Source organism: Harpia harpyja, chromosome 14, assembly GCF_026419915.1.
Source record: "Harpia harpyja isolate bHarHar1 chromosome 14, bHarHar1 primary haplotype, whole genome shotgun sequence".
Taxonomy (NCBI): domain Eukaryota; kingdom Metazoa; phylum Chordata; class Aves; order Accipitriformes; family Accipitridae; genus Harpia; species Harpia harpyja.
Window position 1 is genome coordinate 16,965,263 of NC_068953.1, and position 20,178 is coordinate 16,985,440.

At 51.7% G+C, this 20,178-nt stretch overlaps 1 protein-coding gene across 6 annotated transcripts in view; it reads left to right on the forward strand.

The window, feature by feature from the left end:
* Positions 1–20,178, forward strand: part of ITGA11 (integrin subunit alpha 11) — an 81,794-nt gene that overhangs the window by 58,055 nt on the left and 3,561 nt on the right. For 3 of the 6 annotated variants that reach the window (XM_052807915.1, XM_052807920.1, XM_052807917.1), the window contains 19 exons: positions 1,360–1,508; positions 1,796–1,936; positions 2,983–3,189; positions 3,662–3,792; positions 4,483–4,649; positions 5,944–6,086; positions 7,212–7,322; positions 7,550–7,635; positions 9,047–9,254; positions 10,954–11,052; positions 12,447–12,523; positions 13,254–13,343; positions 14,598–14,688; positions 14,826–14,939; positions 15,647–15,733; positions 15,979–16,089; positions 16,502–16,597; positions 16,996–17,109; positions 17,384–18,402. In XM_052807915.1, coding sequence (XP_052663875.1) covers positions 1,360–1,508; positions 1,796–1,936; positions 2,983–3,189; positions 3,662–3,792; positions 4,483–4,649; positions 5,944–6,086; positions 7,212–7,322; positions 7,550–7,635; positions 9,047–9,254; positions 10,954–11,052; positions 12,447–12,523; positions 13,254–13,343; positions 14,598–14,688; positions 14,826–14,939; positions 15,647–15,733; positions 15,979–16,089; positions 16,502–16,597; positions 16,996–17,109; positions 17,384–17,455 — 2,294 coding nt within the window. In that variant the 3' untranslated portion in view covers positions 17,456–18,402. Of the gene's footprint in view, positions 1–1,359; positions 1,509–1,795; positions 1,937–2,982; positions 3,190–3,661; positions 3,793–4,482; positions 4,650–5,943; positions 6,087–7,211; positions 7,323–7,549; positions 7,636–9,046; positions 9,255–10,953; positions 11,053–12,446; positions 12,524–13,253; positions 13,344–14,597; positions 14,689–14,825; positions 14,940–15,646; positions 15,734–15,978; positions 16,090–16,501; positions 16,598–16,995; positions 17,110–17,383; positions 18,403–20,178 lie in introns of those variants that run through there. The other 3 variants (XM_052807916.1, XM_052807918.1, XM_052807919.1) reach the window with 2 other exon arrangements.

The window sequence follows — 20,178 nt, forward strand, 5'->3', positions numbered from 1 at the left end:
GTTGAAGCCCCAGAGTAAAAATATCAGCCTGGTTTGCAAAATGAAGCCTCTCTCTGGAGATGTGCATGCCAGGCTGAGCTGCCCCGTGGCAGGGAGCAGGGTGGGATGCTGTGGGGTCACCTGCCAGTGCGTTGGGGCTCTTCCCTCCACTGGGGACATGAACAGCCCCTGGACATCTGGCTCATCTCTTGGGGTGACAGCAGAGTGTCCCCCAGGCTCAGCTGCGAGCACCTGGAGTGGGGACAGCTACAACTGTGCAAGGGGTACCCATGACAGTATGTGGGAGCTCAGCTGGGCTCTGTCTTTCCCATTGCCTGGAGTAAGAAATCCAGAAATATTAAGGAAACGTCGGTGCATCCTGCTGCAGAGCAGCTTGGCTCACTCAGTGCCAGGACCTGGGGGTTTCAAGGCTGATGCTTGGCTTAGGAGTACAGAGACACCCCAGGTAAGGCCAATGCCCAGGGACAGGGGTCCATAAACCCCAATAATCCCTGGAGATACTCAGAATTAAACAGGATGTGACCCTGAGTGATCTGATCCAGCTTCATAGCTGGCCATGCTTTGAGTTTCTAATAATTTAAGTAGCATTTAAAACTGACTGTGAATGTGCAGGAACCTGGAGTTTGAAAAATAGGATTTTGCAGCCCCAGCATTATATTCCTACATAAGCCCATCTGCAACCACAGGCAAGTGCCGCAGCCCAGTGTGCAACGTGTGGTGTCAGTGATCCCGGCATAGAAAATAACCCATCTGGGTAGGAAAGAGGGATTGCTCAGGGTCATTTGCTTACGGAGGGTTACTTCCATAAGGACTCTTGAGCAACGGTCTTGATGGATTCATGGCTTTTATTGGACTATCAATGTTAACATCAAGCATCAGCAAAGTCTTTCACACTTGGCTTTGGACGTGGTGTTGCCGAGGTCTCGAAGGAGCAGTGCAGTGGGTGCCACAGCCTCCTGGCGTGCACGCACCTCGCTAATGTTTGTTTAACTTGATGTAAGCCATGAAGTAAAACACTTATCGGGCCAGGAATTGGACTTGTCTTCGATGAAAGAAGGATTTTGCACGGGGTTTGCCGGCTGCATTAGGCAGTGCCAAAATTTTTGGCACAGCTGTGCTGCTCAGGCTGTAGGTAGGACCTGAGCAGGCAGCTCAAAGCCCAGGGTCAGGGCACTAGGGTTTATTGGAATGACTTTATCTTTGAAGAAATCTGGGTTTCTAGCTTCCCTATCTGGGAGGTGGCCAGAGTTGTGTCAGCAGCTGGGGGCTAATGGAAAGCAGATCACCAGGCAGCGGCTGGGAGCAGGCAGGGAGCTGCTCAGCCGTGCTCACCCCGCGCCTGCCCCCCCCTGCTTCCAGGTTACACCGTCTCCTCTGTCATATCCACCGAGCATGAGCGGATTTATGTTGCGGGAGCGCCCAGGTTCAACCACACCGGGAAAGTCATCATTTTCAGCATGCACAACAACCGAAATCTCACCATCCACCAGGCACTGAAGGGAGAGCAGGTAATGCCGGGGCACACGCTGCCAAGGGTGCTGCACTGATTTTTCCATGTGGCATGCATGCTCCTCCATCAATCCTCCCCCTTCATTCTGCAAACTGTTCCGTTTAAATGGCTCAGCAGTGTAGTGCATCCACGGGCAGCTGGGGATGTCCTGGCTGTCGCTGCACCTGCAGCTCCAAACGGGGTGGCCGTAGCAGGGACAGGGCTTGAAATGCCCCTGTCGGGGAGGGTGGCGGTGCCCCTGCACACCGGGAGCATTGCTCCCACCCCCTCCTCTGTCTCCTCCAGATCGGCTCTTACTACGGCAGTGAGATCAACTCCCTCGATGTCAACGGTGACGGCATCACCGATGTTTTGCTGGTGGGAGCCCCCATGTACTTCAGCGAGGGCAGAGAAAGGGGGAAGGTTTATGTCTACACCCTGCGGGAGGTATGTGGCAGCACTGCGGGGGAGATCCAGGGATGCCTCAGGGGCCGGGGCATTCGGGCGCTAGTGTAGGAACTGTGTCCCCTCCTGTCACCTCCCCAGGGTCACTCCAGGCTGCAGTCACCCACCAGCTTCCATCAAACATCACAGGGCACGGCAGCCCTGCCCAAAGGCAAAAGAGCTTGGCAGCGCCTCGCTGTTGTGGCTGCTGCGAGACTCAAGGAGGATTTGTCTGTTTTCCTTGTTTATAAACAATCTCAGGGGGTTTGTTCGCTGCCAGCAAAGGGTGTCCAGCCTGCGCTGGAGCAGAGCCACCTCGTCTCGAGGCTTTGCTGCTCCCGGCCAGGTGAGCTTCCCGGCCCTGAGGAGGTGATGTATAGGGTGCAAGGCGAGGTCCTGCTGCTCCCAGCCCCGAGGAGGCGATGCACAGGCTGCAAGTGGGGTCTTTGCAACATGGGTGTCTCCATTCGCTTTGCCTCCCCCTAAACTGTTCCCTCCAAGGGCACCCTCCTGCCCAGGGTGGTGGAGTGCGACAAGGTCGGTCCCTCCACTACTTCAGGGCACAGACGGAACATGTGCCATCCCTGTCCTCTGCCCTCGTGCCCAGCAGTGCTCTGGGGCAGGACCAGCTTTCCTGCCGCTCTCAAATCTGGCTCAAAATGCAGTTTCTGAGCCAAATCCATCAGGATATGGGGCCACGTGGGGCGGCGAGCAGGTTGTGTTCTATATCCAAGGCTGCAGAGCCCACCCAGAGCAGTGGGAGTCCCTGTATCTAAAGAACAAATTTTTAGGCAATTATTTACGTAGGTTGCTGTAAAAGGAAGGCAAAGCAGGCATGGGCCTGGCATGGGGCTCATGCTTCCCCAAGGACGTGCTCAGCAGAAAGTCCTGCAGCCCTGGGAGACCTCTCACCTCCTTCCTTAAAGAAATTGCTCACATATCACTGCATCTTTTTTGCTTCCCTTTGAGGGTTTTCTCTTCTTGCCAGGCTTGCTGCTGATTGTTTTGGGGTTTGGGGGTTTTTTGCCTTTTCTCTTTGCCTGGCCCAGCAGAACCGCTTCGTTTCCAGCGGTGCCCTCATCGATCTGCAGAGCTACCAGAATTCTCGCTTCGGCTCCTGCATCGCTGCCGTGCCTGACCTCAACCAGGACTCCTACAACGACCTTGTTGTCGGGGCACCTTTGGAGGATGAGCACCAAGGAGCAATATACATCTTCCTCGGCTTCAAAGAGACCGTCCTGAAGAAGTACAAGCAGGTATGGCTCCTGGGTGCTTCGGTTGTCCTCATCCTTCATCAGAATAAATGTCATTTGTGCCCATTTTAAGGATTGGTAGAACACAATAAATTCACACGCAGTATTGCATTGTTAATTATTATTGCCTGATACTTTCTTTTTTGAGGGGTCCAAGACAAAGCAAACGTAGGGTATGGAAAACATGCTTGAAATTAAGGGCAATGCTTAGCACTGGGTGCAGTGAATTACTCTAGATAAAATATTTCTCACACTTGGGAGAAATAGTAAATATGCAGAGTAAATTCAGCAGAAATCTCTGGATGGTGTCTCCAAAGAGAAACTGCTCTCATTCCCTAAAGAATTACGTTTGGTGCAATCTCTTGGAAAGGGGAACCTTCAGTAGCGTGGTGGAGGTCAACATGGCAAACCCCTCCTTCGCAGGTAGGGATCCTCCTGCTGGAAACCAGCCTGGATTCTCCCCTTTGCTTTTCAGCGGATAGCAGCTGTGGACCTTGCACCAGGCCTGATGTATTTTGGATGCAGCATCCATGGACAGCTGGACCTGAACGAAGATGGGCTCATAGACTTGGCCGTCGGCTCTCTGGGGAACGCTGTCCTGTTGTGGTTAGCTGTATCTCATTTGGCACCCTCCTCTGCCCAAAGCTCATTGCAATATGCTGACATTTTTCAGGGGAAAACTCATGTCCCAACAATCTGACCCATCTTTTCACAGTAACGGCCCTCTGTCTGGTGGGGCCATGGGATTTCAATGCCATTAGGCCCTAGAAGGATGTCAGAGTTGGTTTTGCATTGAATTTCATCATTAGTTCCCCAGGAGTTTCAAATCAGTTAATTGATTTTTGGTGATTTGCCCAGGCTCCCTCTGTTCTTATTTAATAAGAACAATTTAATATTTTCAAATATTGATTAATGTTTGGAAAGGCCCTTGAAGCTGTTAAGACGGAGGATAGCTGTACCCAGCAGAGATGGGCCACCCTGGGGTCTGCCTTGAAAAGTGCTATGTGCATGTAAGGGGCCAAATCCTGCTCTCGGCACTGACCTACTTCACTGGCATAAGCAGGAGGCAAATATGTGCAAGAGATTTTATTCTTCAAATGCTACATAGATGAGCTGACAGTAGATCAGCATGCTGTGGTGGCCTTTGGTCTTCCTCAACACCTTGATGTTGAGAATAAGAATGAAAAGGTGTGAAAAGGGTGAATCGGGAGATGTGGGAGACTTTTGGAGGATGCTGCAGAGGGGTGAGGGCATCCTATGCTACAGCACGTCTCTTGACCCTTGCTCACCCCACAGGTCCCGTAGCGTGGTCCAGATCAACGCCAGCATCCGCTTCGAGCCCTCCAAAATCAACATCTTCACCAAGGACTGCAAGCGGAATGGGAAGGATGCCACTTGCATGTCAGCCTTCATCTGCTTCACTGCCGTCTTCCTCTCAGCTCACTTCCAGACAGCCAGCGTGGGTAAGCGGCACGGCTGCTCACGCAACAAAAACCCCAATTCATGCATTGTTTAGGTCTCCAATCCCGAGGCAGCACCCAGCTTCTGCCAAGGGAAACCATCCAGGAGCTTGGCATGTCTGGAGGCATGCACATTGCCACCCACCACATCCCTTTTAACCCACAAATTTGTCCCTATCCTGGCTGATGTAGCAGGGACGGTGGCTCTGCCATTAAGCAGGGCCAAGAAACACTCCGAGGATACAACCTTACCCATGTTGAACATCTTCTCTCACCTACACCCTGGGGCCAAGCTCTCCCGCAGCTGATCTGGCCATGGTACGTGTGATGGGGATATCACCATCACCCTGCCAGCCAGTGGGACAGGAGGGGACGTGCCCAGACTATGTCCCGCAGAGCTCATCCATCCTCCCCGCTGCAGCGGCAGGACACATCTGCCGACCATATGTGCATCTTTCCCTAATATCCTGGGGAATCTCTCTGAAGTTATTGGCCAGCTCTGCTATGAAGTCCTTGCATGTTGCTGTGACCCTGAGTCTACCCGGCGGATGCCCATGACGCAGGGGGAAGCAATAGTGGCTCAGCCCCTTGTAAACCAGCAGCAAACACTGTCAAAAGAAAATCGGGTCCCGAGCAAAGCCAAAGGAAAAACTCCCATCCTCTAGAGCAAGAATTTCAATTTGTATTATCGAATCCAGTGTTTTCCTCCTCCCTGCTATAACTGTGGAGCTTGCAGGACAAAAAGCTGAGTGGGGTTTTCTTTATTTATTTAATTTTACACTTATTTCTGCCCAGAAGAGCCACCCCGTGGACAGTGCATGCTGGGGGCTGATGGTTGCTCTTTGCTTATGCACATTTTGCATCACACTTGTGTAGTGGGTGCAAATCCCACCCTGCTTGGTGCTGGGTTGGGAACCAGTTTGTTTTCAACAGCGCTGCAGGAAGAAAATCATCTCCAGTAAAGCACCTAGAAGAGGAGAGTGCTCCAGGGTACAAAACCTCCAGAACTGGTACAGGCCAGCATGTGAATATATGAGGCAAATAATTATATATCCTGCACAGATTTTACACAGTGTCTTGTATTTAAAGTTCCTCATTTGACCTGGAGAGTCGATGCTTTACCAAAAAGAAATATCTGTTAGAAACAGGCAATGCTAACTATAATCTGATTTTCCTGATTTTCTCTTAGTGAGGCAGTAGGGGTTTGAGTGCCCAAAAGCCCATTCTTTGACCCAGTGTTGCTATATAGTGAGCATAACCCCAGGGAGAAGCCCTGAGGGTGTTGCTCTCCTTCCAGCGCTGCGGTACAATGCCACCATCGATGAGCGCAGGTACACGCCGCGGGCTCACCTGGATGAGAGCGGAGAGCGGCACATGCAGAAGGGGCTGGTGCTGCTTGCCGGGCAGGAGCACTGCAACACGCTCCAGTTCCACGTCTTGGTGAGTGTGAAGGAGAACAAGGCTGGGGTCTCCTCCTCTGCCAGCCTGGGGGGAGATGCTCTCCACCTTGTGCAAAAATAGTGATGCCCCGGGATGCTGTCAGAGGAGCCTTGATGGCTTCATAAGGCTGGAAACGAGCCTCATCCCCATGCCTGGATTTCTTCGCGCTAGGTTTGATGTGGTCAGGGATGGAGCTGCCGGCATGCAGCAGCTGCTGGGTCCCTGAGCACTGACTTCATTGCAGCCCCAGCTTGCGCTGTGCTCCTTTCCACGAGCTGCTAGCCATGCCCTCAGGGAGGGCGTGCACTCCTGACACCCACGTCAGGCTGGTCCTCCTGCTCCAAAATTGGTGAAAACACATTTTTTCCATTGGGAACCAAATGCCTCTGTGCCAGTCCCCACTGCTCTCACCCTCTGCACCCTTCTAATCTTCTGGGTCCCCCTCCCTGGGTGCAGGAGCCAGAGAAACCCTCTGCATCGCTTGCAAGGAACAGCTGATGCACAAACCTGGCCAAAATCAAACATTCTCAGTGAATGATGAGAATATTGCAGAGGCCAGGGAGGGCCGAGCTGCCAGACTGGCCCGGCCCCAAGCCCTGGCCTGAACTGCTGTGAACTTCTGGGAAATTCGAGTCTGGAGCTCAAGATGGAGCTTGTGATTTAGCACAAGCATCTTGCTTCAGAGCATCTAACTGCATCCCGTGTGGCTGAGGCAATGCGTGGGAAGAGCTCATAGACCTCCAGGAAAAGTGCAGTTTCATTACTGGCCAGATGAGCCCCAGGTAAGGGTTGCAGGACAGCTCTGTTCCCCCTGGGGACAGCCCCCACCAAGGAGCATCCACCTTCCAGAGCCAGCATCTCTGGGGTGAAACATTTCCAGCATCATCAGACATGTACATGTGGATGGCTGTTGAGCAGCACCACTGAGCTTGGGTTGTCCCTGTCCCTAGGTAAGGGTTAGCTGGGGAGACAGGATGATTACATACCAAGAATACTAGATAGCAAAGCTTTTATTTCATAAAATAATCACACGTGCCTGTAGCTCTGCCTTACCTTGCTCTCTGATGCTGCCGCTCTATAAGCAGGAGCCCTGTCCTCCTCAACGATGCTTTCTGTCCACCGCAGGACACAGCTGATTATGTGAAGCCGGTGATGTTCTCTGTTGACTACGAGCTAGAGCACCCTGAGAATGGCCCCATGCTGGACGATGGCTGGCCCACGTCGCTCAAGGTCTCGGTAGGTAGCAGCACCGACCTCCCAGGGTGCCTTTTATCAGGCACTTGGTCAGCAGATTTATCTCTGGATGTAACATTTGCATCTTGGGGCTGCAATCCCTGGTCCTTCCCATGATAGCAATGTGTTGGGCATTTGCTGCAGCCGGGGATCACCGCCCATGTCCCTTCTCCATGGAGTACAACCTGGGGCACAAATCATCACTGAGCTGCTCTTGGTGTCCCCTTCAGGTCCCTTTCTGGAACGGGTGCAATGAGGATGAGCACTGCGTCCCTGATCTGGTCCTGGATGCCAGAAGCGATGTGCCCAGTGCCATGTGAGTAGGTCGCTCAGAGCATCCTCCAACCAATATCACAAATGGGGGGGGGGGGGGGGGGGGGCCTCTGAAACCCAGCCCCAACCCACGCTCCATAGATAATGGCATCGCAACTGGTTCTTCACCCAACACTACCACAAGGTTCATCCAGCACCACCACGAGGTACTCCTTGGGACCTCTGCTTGCAGTGGGTCTCTGAGCCTCTGCCTGCTCCCTGCCTGGAACAAATCAGTGGTTTTTCAGGGAATCCACAAAACATCTAATATTTGATGCCATGGTGGTGAGCCCCAGGGAGACAAATCAGTAAATAACAGCAGGGAATAAATGCAAGGCTGGCATTACCCACTTGGCAATTACAAGCTTGACTCACGCAGCAGAAATAATTATACGCTACAACTCATTGCTTAAAGAGCTTTTAAAGGTTATCTAGGAGCGCAGGAGCCTGAACCTCCGCCTCCCATCTATGGCAGTGGGCTCTGAACCAAGCTCATAGCCAGTGCTGCTACCTGGGGATTACTTGTATCCTGTAATTCAGCATTTATTGCTCTGTGTCTCCTGTAAAGCTCTTGGTCCTGAGGCTGTCACTCAGGGCTTGACTGGGAGAGGGTGGGGGCCCCCAGCACCCCTGGCTGGGCTGGGCTGGGCTGTGGGAGCTTGAAGTGAGCTGTAGATAGGGATTATGTATGGATCTTAGTGGCTGGAGTCCTACAAATAACCATGGGCAGATGCTGTGGTCTACCGGGGTGCTAGACCTCTAATTTGGTTCCTCCTGAAGCCTGTGGAGCTTTCCCGACAGCATCACTGGGAACTGGACCATGCCCTAGAAAAGCAACCGATACGGAGGTGATTTCTGCCGAGAAAACCATTTTTGAGGTGACTTGTTGGAATAGAGCCATTCCTTCAAACTGGCACCCTGGTTGCCCCGCCATTAAAGGCAGAAGGTGACTCTGAAGGTGGCACCGTCCTACATTTTCCTTTCCTTTTTTATTTTTCATAAAGAAAATAAATGCCCAAACACCCATCAAGTCTGCAAAAGCAGATGCTGCTGTCATTACAGAGTCTGTGCTGGTAAACTTGCCGGGAAAAGATCTCAGCCAGGCTGAAAGTAAATGCCAGCTTTACCCTTTGCTAATGGTATGGCATCTATTTTTTTTCCTTACACCCCAGCTGTACTAAGAGCTCCTAACTGGGTTTGAGAGAGCTAGGCACCGTTAGCCAAAAATCACAAGCAAAACGATGGTCCACGGGAAGAATTTGTGATTCCTCTTTCGGCAGCAGCACAGCACAACAGAGGGAGAGCAGGGATTCCCTTGCGCTCTCGTATGCACTGTGCACGTAAAAATCCCGGGGCTAGATCTTGGCGCGGTGCTGCAGGCAGCGCTTGCCTGCACCACTGCGCTCCTCTTGCAGGGAGTACTGCCGTCGGGCTCTGCGGAGGGCACCGCCGGACTGCTCGGCCTTCACCCTCTCCTTCGACACCTCTGTCTTCGTCATCGAAAGCAGCAGGAGGAGGGTGGCCGTGGAAGCGGCGCTGGAGAACCGAGGCGAAAACGCCTACAGCACGGTCCTCAACGTCTCCTTCTCCAGAAACCTCCAGTTCGCCAGCTTGATCCCCAAGGTAAGGCTGCCAGGGGAGATCCAGGGCTTTCCAGAGGCACTTCTAATCCCGGCCGGATGAGAAAGCTGTGTCCTAAACCAGAGCCCAAAAATGTCTCCATCCCTCATAAATCAGACATGTTTATGGGCTTAGTTTCTAAGCACTTACAGCCCTTTCAGCTCTTTATTTTGGAAATACAAAAAAAGTTTGAATTTTAAGAACCTGAAAGAAGGTCAAATGCAGATGAAATTATTTCCCTCTTTATTTTTCTACTCCAGTAGTTTAAAAATACTTGCTGCACATGGCCAAGTTCCCGTCAGGAATAAATTTTTGCAGCTGAGATATAACTCCTGGAAGTGTGGGCTGATAATGAGAATGTGGCCACAACTCAGCATCGAGCCGGGCGATGCCACTTCTCTACGGCTGTCCCCTGGATAAGCCCATTGTGCCCCATGCACTCCCACCCTCCTCAATATTTCACCCCCACTACTTGCTGGATCTTGGTGAGACTCCTCCCTTTTCCCAGCGAGGTTTGGGAAATATGCTGATGCTGCCGAGCCCTCCCTCGTCCCCCCAATGACTTCATACCCACCCGCAGATCCCACGTCCTTCATTTGTTTTTCTACAAGCTGTGCCAAGGGAAAATTGTGGGGCACGTTGCCCACGAAATAAGAAAAATGCATTTTCTGAGACATTTCTCCAAATTAAGTGAGGGGGGGAAAAACCCTACAATGCTCGGTAACAGAAAGCACCATGCAGTAGTGGTTGCAGGAAGTATTTGTAGCTGGTTACAGAAGCATCACTGCTAACGGGTTCCTGGCTGCCACTCCTTATAAATAAGCAAATTGCCAAGTGGAGGGGATGGATGTTTGTGTCAGAGGCTGTACAAAGATCCAAACAAAAGTAGCTGTGGACCCAGAAAGTCCATAATCTGAGCAGATGAGTGGGAGAAATCTCCAGGCCATTGCTGGTGGCTGTCAAGGCATTTTCCCTGTGGCTGGTGCTGGGATGTTTCGGCTCCTCAGTAGGATTGTCCAGTGGCAGCAGCTTGAACCGAGACCCTTGCGTGGTCTAACACAGGGCCAAAAACTGGAATAGCTCATCGTCTCGTGGTGGGGATGGACACCTGCATGCAACCAGGCTACAACCTCTTGTAGGGTTGCTACAGCTTGGCAGTGGAGCAGGGTCGGTGTCCCATCCCACCCCAGCCTGTGCTTGGGCTTTGCGATGGGCAGGATCTTCCCCAGCCTGACTGGTGAGCTGGAAGGTGTTCAAGCAGCAGGAATGTAATTGTTGAGATGAGGAAATTAAATATTACTCCTTAGCTGGTGGCCATGCAGAATAATAGCTCATGTTATCTCTTGATGCTTCCCTGTGACTCCTCACCACTGAAAAATATTCTTCCTCCCAATTAAGTGGCAAGATAATCAAGTTAATTCATTCACCGCTGTAGCTAAATTTCTAAAGAGGATTTAAATCAGAAAGCTAGAAGTTGTTTGCTAGAAAAGCCCCTTTCCAGGAACGGCCCTAGAAATTCAGCTGCATGAGAAGGATTCCCAGCCTGCAGCAAGCAGTGTTGGTTGGTTGGTTTTGTTGGTTGGTTAACTTTTCCAAAAGTTAAAGCCTGTTTTGAGCCCCACGGGTGCATTTGCTGCTTTCATAAAGAGCCAGGTCATGGGGCTCATGCCCAGTGTCACAGACAAGTCGCAACCTGTTCTAGGATGACACGGACATCAACATCGACTGCATGACGGAAGAGAAGCACCCCAACAAGAAAGTGTGCAACGTGAGCTATCCATTCTTCCGAGCCAAGGCCAAGGTAAACCTATTCCCTCCTGCCCAAGTGAGGCTTCACCCATGGGACAGGAGCCCTCTGCCCTGGCACAGCTGCGGGTCTGCATCCATCCGTCTTCAGGCTGGGCAGCTTTAAACAGGATTTTTAAAGATAAACATTTGGTTTCTTCCCTTTCTCTGTCTGTTTCTGGTGTTTGAAAGGCACATTAGGGGAGCAGGGATGGTTAGGATGCTGCCTTGATGCTGGGAGAGTACCAAAATGAAACCCAGCTCCTCCCAGTCAAAGAATTTGACTCCAGTCCTTTGGAGAAATTTAATATTGGCTTCAAGCCACTGATGGTAACTTCTTGGCGCTCCTTCTTCACAGGATGAGGCACCCTTCCCTGCCTGAGAGGTTTTCCTTGCTCTGAACACCCTGGGTCCCTCCAGACCCTCCTCCAAGCCTGCCCAAGCCCCCTCAGGCTGGTGGCACCCTCCAAACCGCAGCTCACAGCGGTTCCCAGCACTGGGGGTAAGCCCAGGTCCAGGGAGCATCATTTTTTATATGCCATAAAACCCTTTGCAAACATTACGTGCAGCATGAAGGTGGGGAAGGAAAAGCAAGGAGATGCCGTTCTCTGCAGTCACCGGGGCTCTGTGTGAAATCCCACCTGCCCATTCTGCACGCCCGTGGGAAAAGGGGCCAATACAAATGGTATCTAAAGATAAAAATCTTTCCAACCCCCGTATCTGTCTGAAGCCTTTCCTTGTCAGAAGCTTGATAGTGATGGATGAGCTCCAGGCACCTCACTAGGCTTTAAAGCTCCAAAAAAAGCCCTCTCAGATGCCTGTGGCTGCACAAAGAGTGCAGCATCCTGACTCCCCATGACCTACGGGGGCTGAGAATGCATCTGCGTGGCATCAGGTAGTCCAGGTCCTGCCAAAACAAAGACAAGCTGGAAATGGAAATTTGGCCTGAGAGCAGCAGGAGCTTTAATATTATACTCAGCTGTGCAGTCCCAGACAGTTTGAGGTCATTGCCACAGCTCTTGCAGATGTGACATTTATCACATTTTATTGTTGTTGGCCTCCCTCTGGCTGCCTTCCCCCGCCAGCCGACCCCGTGCCGCAGATGGGAGTGAGCGGCCTCTCACTGCAGGTCCCCTGGAGGGTTTCTCTTCCAAAGAGGGGCTGCTTGCTTCTCCAGTCTCAGAGCAAAAAAATGCAATGTGCAGGGCTGAGAGCAAATCCTGCAAATCCCTGGCATGGCCTCTTGTCTCCCTGGAAAGCTGAGGCTCTGCCCAAAGCCCGGCAGTATCTCCCAGTGGGATCAGGGGGATGCTTTCACCCACAGAGCTCCCACACCGCCCCTGGCCGGCACTCGGGTTTTGGGGTTTTCCCCCCCTAATGTTTTCTCCAATCTGTTTCCAACTTCCACAGGTAGCTTTTCGCCTGGATTTTGAATTCAGCAAGTCGATTTTCCTTCAAAGCATGGAGATCTACTTGATCGCCAACAGGTTAATGGTTGCTTTCTCCCTTGCACGCGTTTGCGAGGTCAACGGGACATTGCCTGCATGTGTTGGGTTTCCTTCTTCCAGACCCATAGGTGATGCTGACGGCTTTACTCGGGGAATAACCACAAGGAAATCTGATTGCCATGGGTTATTACAGAGTGTGCAGCCCTGTATTCACAAACCAGGCTATTTTTATTTATCTGTATATTTATATCCCTCATTTTTCTGTGTATGTGGAAGCTGTGCAGTCACTGCCAGGCTCTGCGCTGAGCAGAAAAGGTCTCCAGCCACTGCTGCTTTCTTCACAGCCTTCACAACTGCAAACACTCCCAGGAAAACTATCTCCCAACAGCTTTGCATAATTCTCCTTGCTCACTTGCCCTGCGCAGGTTAAGTTTTCTGACAGCCAACTGAAATCTCATTAACATATTTTTCATTTTCATCAGTTGTGGTGGCAGAGAGCGGCCGAGGATTTGCTCTGCTGGGGCTGCTGCACCGCTTTAAGGCTGCTGGGTGTGAAACCTCTCTCCAAATATCTACTTTTATGGCCTTGGGCTAATAAAAAATACAGAATAAATTTGCTTCTCTTTACACTTTGGCCAAAAAAGCAAAAGTTCAACCCTTCCCCACCTGCTTCCTATGATTCCCTCCCCCCCCCCCCCCCCCCCCCCAAAAAAAATCAGAGGGGAGCTGGCTCCCACCTCACTCCCCACTTGCCCCACTGATGTTTCAGTGACAGCGAGGAGAAGGAGAGCACCAAGGAGGACAATTTTGCCCACCTGAATTTTCACCTGAAGTATGAAGCCGACCTGCTCTTCACCAGGTGAGTGTTTTGGAACAGGACGCAGCTTTTAGGGGGACATGGCTTGCAGGGTGTCCTTCAGGAAAACCAGTACTGGCCCCATGGGAGCTGTGTTCAAACAGAGCCCAGTGCAAATGAGCTTTAATTTGGGAAATTTGTTTAGAAAAGGGGCTGAAGGAACTATAAAATCAGGGGCATCCCACTCAGTGGGTCCTCATAAAAATCAACAGCAAGGAGCAACAAGGTGCTGTGCTTTCATAATGTTTAAATGCACAAGTGTTATTAAATAGATGTGAGGCCAATTGGTTTTTAAGGGGGAAAAATACTTAATGTTTGTAACATGTTACTAGCCAGCACCTGGGCTGGTAGCCATCCCACTAAAAATCATCTCACCAGAAGCTCAGCTGAGGGATGTGTGTGGAAGGTTTGGGCATCAACAGTAACTAAAGCAGAGAGCGTCCTCGGTCCAAGGAGAGCAGGGAGCTAAGGCACAGATGATAATTTATTAACCTGATCATAAGAAAAAACGTGGACCCCAGAAGCACATTCTCTGGCATCACTTGCTGTAATTCTTAGCAGATTTTTAAGACCTTCAGTCACTTTTTTTTTTTTTTTTTTTACACTAGAGGCAGTGGGGCACTGAAAATAAAACCATTTTAATACTTAAAATTTATGGGGAGCAGGGGGATTCTCAGTTTAACAAATATCAGAATCACCCTTATGGGAGAAGGGAGAACTTGGGGGAAAAGTAACAGCACAAAAAATTCAAATTTGGGCACCTTGGAGGCAAAAAGAGGAAATAATTTCAAAGAGTTTTGGGGGTTTTGGGCCATGTGCCTCATGTCATGGCACTGGTTAGCATGCGTCCCATCGCAGCTGATCCTGGCCAGGCTCCCACAGGCACCCATCAATGCTCCTGGCTCCTTCCCCTCTTCTCCAGCTGTGAAACAGAGATGTGATTTACCTCCTCTGATTTATACGTGACATTCAAACAGCTGACCAGGGTCTTGGATGTCTCTGTTATATTAAAGAGGTGAGAAGAATTCTACAAAGAAAGGGAAAAATACTGCAGAAGCAGAATAGTGTGAAAATCCCCCATCTTTTTTTGCATGGGGTGGAGCCAGGTGATGGTTTCCATCTAAAAATGGGGCCAGAGAGACCACAAGTCCTCTCCTTGGGGAATCTGCCTGCGGAGAGGACAGCTGGGCGTGGGGCTGCTTCATGCTCTGTTTGCTCCGAGCCCACCTCGCGACTTGTCATCCTTTGTCACAACAGAACTTCAAGCCTGGACTACTATGAAATCAGGTCGAACAGCTCCCTGGAGAGATACGACAGCATCGGCCCTCCCTTTCATTGCACCTTCAAGGTAAGCAGAGGATTTTAAACCATCTGAGGGACCCCTGAGCACCATCCCGGAGGTGGAATGTGCCACAGTCACCCTGCTCATCCCCATCCCATGGGGCACCGGCACCCCGGGCGCATCCCTGTCCTCTGCCCTTGCAGCTGCAGAACCTGGGCTTCTTCCCTGTGGAGGGGGTGACCATCAAGCTCACTGTCCCCGTGGCCACCCGGGCGGGCAACCGCCTCCTGCTCCTGACTGAATTCATGGTGGACCAGGTAGGAAGGGGGTTTCATCCCTATTAAGCATGTGTGGGTCTCTTCTGCACCAGGGGTGGGGATGGAGACAACCCATGGCGGGTCACCCCATCCTTTTGCAAACCCTCCCCCCCGTGCTCACACCTGCACGGACGGCCTTGGCTTGTGCCCGAGCTTCTCCCTTTTGCATTCGCTTGGCTGGAAACATGGAAAATGGTAGCGGCCAAAGGGTTTGGTCCAAATATTTCTCTGAGCTAGACCTTCCTCCAGTATGCAATGAATTCTTGAAGGTCTTGAAAGCATTAACTGTGCCTGGGGCAAACTGGAGGTGTGAGTGACTGTAAAAGTGGTGAGAGGGCTGGGAGCAGACCCTGGGGTACCCCAAGCCTCCCGCTGCCCCGCGTGCCGGTGATGGAAAGAACCCAGCACAGGAGACAGCATCTTTATGGATGGATTTGGCCTCAATGGGGGCATTTTGTATTGCAGCTCTGGCAAAGTCCCCGTGTCACCCCTGCGCACATGGCTGGAGTCCTGGATGGGGGTCTCTGCCAGGCTGATTTTTGCTGGGGAGAGGCTCAGCCTCCAGCACCAGCAAAGCCAGGGGGGTGCTGGGGTCCCCCCTCCCCCCCGCTTCCACCAGGATGTGTGCTGAGCAAGGGGTAGGATGTGGGGAGGTGGCCGCCGTGGTCCCCATCCCCATGCTCGGAGCCCATCAGCTTCTCCCGCAGGAGAACGCGACCTGCAACATCTGGGGAAACACCACTGACTACCAGAGGACGCCCGCCGAGGAGGACCTCTCCCGCACCCCCCACCTGGTGTGTGTCTTCGTGGGCCTGATCCTGGCCCTGGGATGAGCTCTGCCGCCCCAGGCAGCCCCCAAGCCAAAGAGAAAGCCCCCAGGATGGGGATGGCCCACGGCCACGGGGGAGGACGGGTGCATGGCCCCTCTGCCGGGGTTTGGATCTCACTCCCCTCGGTGTATGGCAGGGGAGAAGCCCAGCAGGTTTTTATCCCCTTCTCAGTAGTGATGCTCCCACACCACAAACTTCTCCCCTTGCAGAACCAGAGCAACTCCGATGTCATTTCCATCGACTGCAATGTGAAACTAGCCCCCAACGAGGAGATGAACTTGCACTTGCATGGCAATCTGTGGATGAAGTCTCTAAAAGCAGTAAGTCCTCCCAAAGCAGACGCACGGCTTTTGAGGAGAAATCCCCCAAAGGATCCCTCACACCATGATAACATGGAGGTTTTTTCTCTCCTGTAATTGCATTCCCTGCCAGGGAGCCTGGGTATGTGTGGGATGAATTTGTTTTCAAATCCCATTTATTCTATTGGTGTGTGCGTCTAACATCCCGCACAGCACCTTGTCGTGGGGAATTTAATCTTGAGCAGTCCTTTTTGCTGCAATTTAGCCACACTCACTACTTGACCTGCATCGTCCTCCCCCACGGATGCAGCACACAGCATCCCTGGCACAGATGCAAAGCTGTGTTGGGGACCAAAGCCATGGGGGGACACCCGGTCAGGGCGCTGGGTCCTCTCCCATGGCTGGTGCTCATGTCCAGCATCTCTTTGCGCAGCTGAAGTTCAAGTCACTGAAGCTTACCACGAACGCCATTCTCCAGCGACGCTTCGGGAGCCCCTTCATCTTCCGCGAGGAGGACCCCAGCCGCCAGGTGAGTCCCCGGGCAGGACGGTCACACATGGACCTGGCAGCTTTGGAGATGCTGCAACACCCTGCTCTGACCCCAGTGGGAAAAACCCTGTGTCCAGCAGAAGGGCTGGAGCAACCCAAGCCAGGCACCCAGCTCCGCAGAGCCTGGAGCAACTCGGTGCGGTTGTGGCCAGAGCTGGGCAGCTCTGGTCCCAGCACCACCAGCTTCAGCAGGGAAAACCTGAGCCAAATCACTGGTGTGTGGGGTGGGCATCCTCCCCAGCAGCTCCAGCATCCTCCCAAAGCAGGGGGATGCTCAACATCCCCACCATCGTGCCGTGTGTCCCCCTGCCCCATCCTCTGCCCGCCCGGTTCATGCACCCAGCAGCAGCAGCATATTTTGATGCTGTTTCCTTGCAGATAACGTTTGAAATCTCCAAACCAGAGGAATCGCAGATCCCCATCTGGATCATCCTGGGGAGCACGTTAGGAGGTCTCCTGCTCCTGGCCCTGCTCGTCCTCGCGCTCTGGAAGGTGAGCAGCCCTTAAGCCATGCATGTTGGGGGCTCGGTGGAGACCCCCATGTGAGGAGGGACCCCCCTGGCCCCCCAGCTCCGTGTCCACAGCCCCACAAGCCCCTCGGCACCACCGGACATCACAAAAAGTTCCTCTAACCTCTTTCTGCTTCCATATTATTTATATTCAGGGTCTAAACCTCCTGGCAATATCCCGTTAAAAGAGAGATGCTTCCCAGCAATCAGCTGAAGTAATGGTGGGGCTTTCTTTTGTTTCTCTTTAAACCCTACAGCTTGGATTTTTTAAAAGCGGGAGCCGCAGGCGAGCGGCGGAGCGGGAGCGGAGCACCCAGGGGCTGGAGTGATGGTGCTGGGGCCACCGGGTTCCCCCGCTCCCTGCACTCCCTCCCAGCCCCTCAGCGGTTACGGAGCAGAGGTTCGCCTCAATGCCGAGGGATTTGGGTGCTGAACTTGGGTTTGCATCGAGATGAGAGTACGCCCCTTTGTGTGAAAATCACCTAAACAGGTCCAAAAGCCAAAAAAAAACCCCCAAAAACCCCACCAAAACAAACCACCCTACACGTACCAAAAATCCCCAACCCCTACTTGTGGCCCCATGCCACAGCAACAGGAGCTTCAAACTGGGTTTGCAAGGAGGTGGCAGCAGTGCGGGGACAGAGGGGCCACCGAAGCAACGTGCCCTGTAACTTGGGGCAAACTATGGGGCTGCAAAAATCTGTAAAAAATAATATCCTTTAAAAATAAGGATTGCCCATTCCTATGGCTGGGCTGTAGCAAACCCCCAGGCTTTGCTGGCCACAGCTCTCAAACTGCATGGCATTCGCTAACCGGAGCAATTGGGTGGAGATTTTAATTTGCCGCCTTCTTAATGCACTGAATACAAATGATAGCAAATTAAAGCACCTTAATGCAAATCTCCAGTGTCCAGCTGTACATACTTATTCTAAAAATATTTACCTGTTTAAGCAAAGGAGAAAAAAAAATTCAAAAATTAAAAAAAAAAAATCAAAAACCAGTTTGAAGTGTTTGCTACAAACTGAGCAGTTTTGAAGAGCTTGTGTCCAGGAAGGGTCCGCACTTGTATTATAATTGTACATACTTGGTGTCACGCAAAACCGGATGATCGGTGCTGTTTGACAAAAATCTTTCTTTTTGCATAACAGAATTATTTATGCTAATATTAATTTTATGGATGAAAAGAAAGCATATGTCTGCTGGATGTGTAATGAAGTTTGTTAAATACTGTCCTAGTATTTTTTAAGGATTAAAAATACAGTATTTTAAAAATGAATAGCCTCCACTCCCCTTCTGTGCTAGCTCACTTGCACGGCTCGGCTGGGTACGAGGGGGGAGCTGCTCACATGCCTCTGGGATGCAGTAGAGAACGGGGCTCAGACGTTCTCCTCCACTTATTTATTGTGGGATGCAAGTTTTTTGCAGCCTGTTTTTAAAGGGATGCTGTCAGGTGGGATGAGTGGCCGGGGGTTGCAGCCTTTGCGAGCCTGGAGGAAGGTATGCTGCAGAATCAGCCCCACTTATTGTATAAAAGGGGGGTTGGGGGGGGATAAAAATCTCATTTTCATTGCTGGCATCCTCACCTTGAATGGGAGTTGTTAATGGCAGAGTTCCTGGCTGATTCGGGTCTCAGCTTTCCCAGGGGGCCTGACTGGGGTGCAGGGCTACCCCGGAGAGCCAAAATGCCAGTGAAGACATCAGGGTGGGGGCCTGGGGCTCCATGAGTCCAGGGCAATGCTGGCACTGCCGGCGCTCCCATGGCCCCAAAGACACCAAATTTCGCAGATCTGGGTTTTTTTCTCCCTTTTCATGCTGAACCAATTTCAATTGCCTTACCGCTGTTGAAAGCACATAGGCTGCATGAGAACTACTGATGGCATCTTTCCAACCTTTTATTCCTAGGAAAAAAGTAACTAACTGCTTTTCAAGGCTTTGCCCAAAAGCATCTCAGCCCTTGGTGCTATGAAAAGAGTGGCCGCTCGTCTCCCCCTGAGCCCCCGCACAGCCCCTCCTTTCCTCCCCAGGCTTTCGATACCTGCAGCACCAGCTGCAAGGAAAAGAGCTGAAGGTCAGCAAGGGCTGGGCAGGATCCTTCAGCAGGGCATCCCCAGGGACGTGGGTGCCCTCCTGCTGCTGTCTGGCTCCAGAGCCACATATAAGGGCATAGACATACGTGTGTATATATATATGTTTTTTATGTACTCTCAGTCTCTCTCCCTCTACATGTGGATATATATCTTCCAGCTTTGGCAAACCATGCTCACAGGCAAGATGGTGCACCATCCAGGTTCTGCGTATGTGTATTTACATATATGTGTGTGAATGTGTATCTACATATGTGTGTGTATATATATGTGCGTGGTCTATAAATATAAGTGTGTGTGTATTTGAGAGAGCATCTCCTACCTCCAGATTTGGGAAGCTGTGATCACAAGGGACACTGTGCACCAGCTATGATCTCTGTGTGGGTGTACATATGTGTGTGTGTATATGCTTATCTATGTGTGGGTACATACATATAGGCATATATATGTGTGCATGTATATATATGTGTGTGTATGTGTGTACATATATATATATATTTCTATACTGTCCCTGTATACACAGCTCCCGCGCAGCAGCATCCCAGGGCGTGGAGCAGCGGCAGTTGCCCACTGGTGCCTGTCCCCGGCCGAGGCGTGCGGCCGTACCTCTGCCACAGCCGGACGGCTGGTGTGCGACAGCCGCTCTGTGCCCTCGCAGGAAGGAAAGCTGCACTTTTTCATTCCCATTCAGTCAAAACTCTCCAGAAACACAATTCCAATTTCTCTCTGCAGCACAAGGGCTCAGGGTGCCCAGGGAGGATGCCCACCCTGTGGGACACGAGCCCTGCTGCAGGCTGCTCCTTACCCAAACCAGGCATGAAAGCATCAGCCCTTCTCCGAAAACACAAAGAGAGTTTGTTACTGCTGAGAACTTGGTTAAAGCTACTTACACCGACAGCTTTTATCAATTTAACTTAAAACAGCACAGGCAAAGCAGTCGAGCTGCTGCACACTGGTACTTCAGGTCA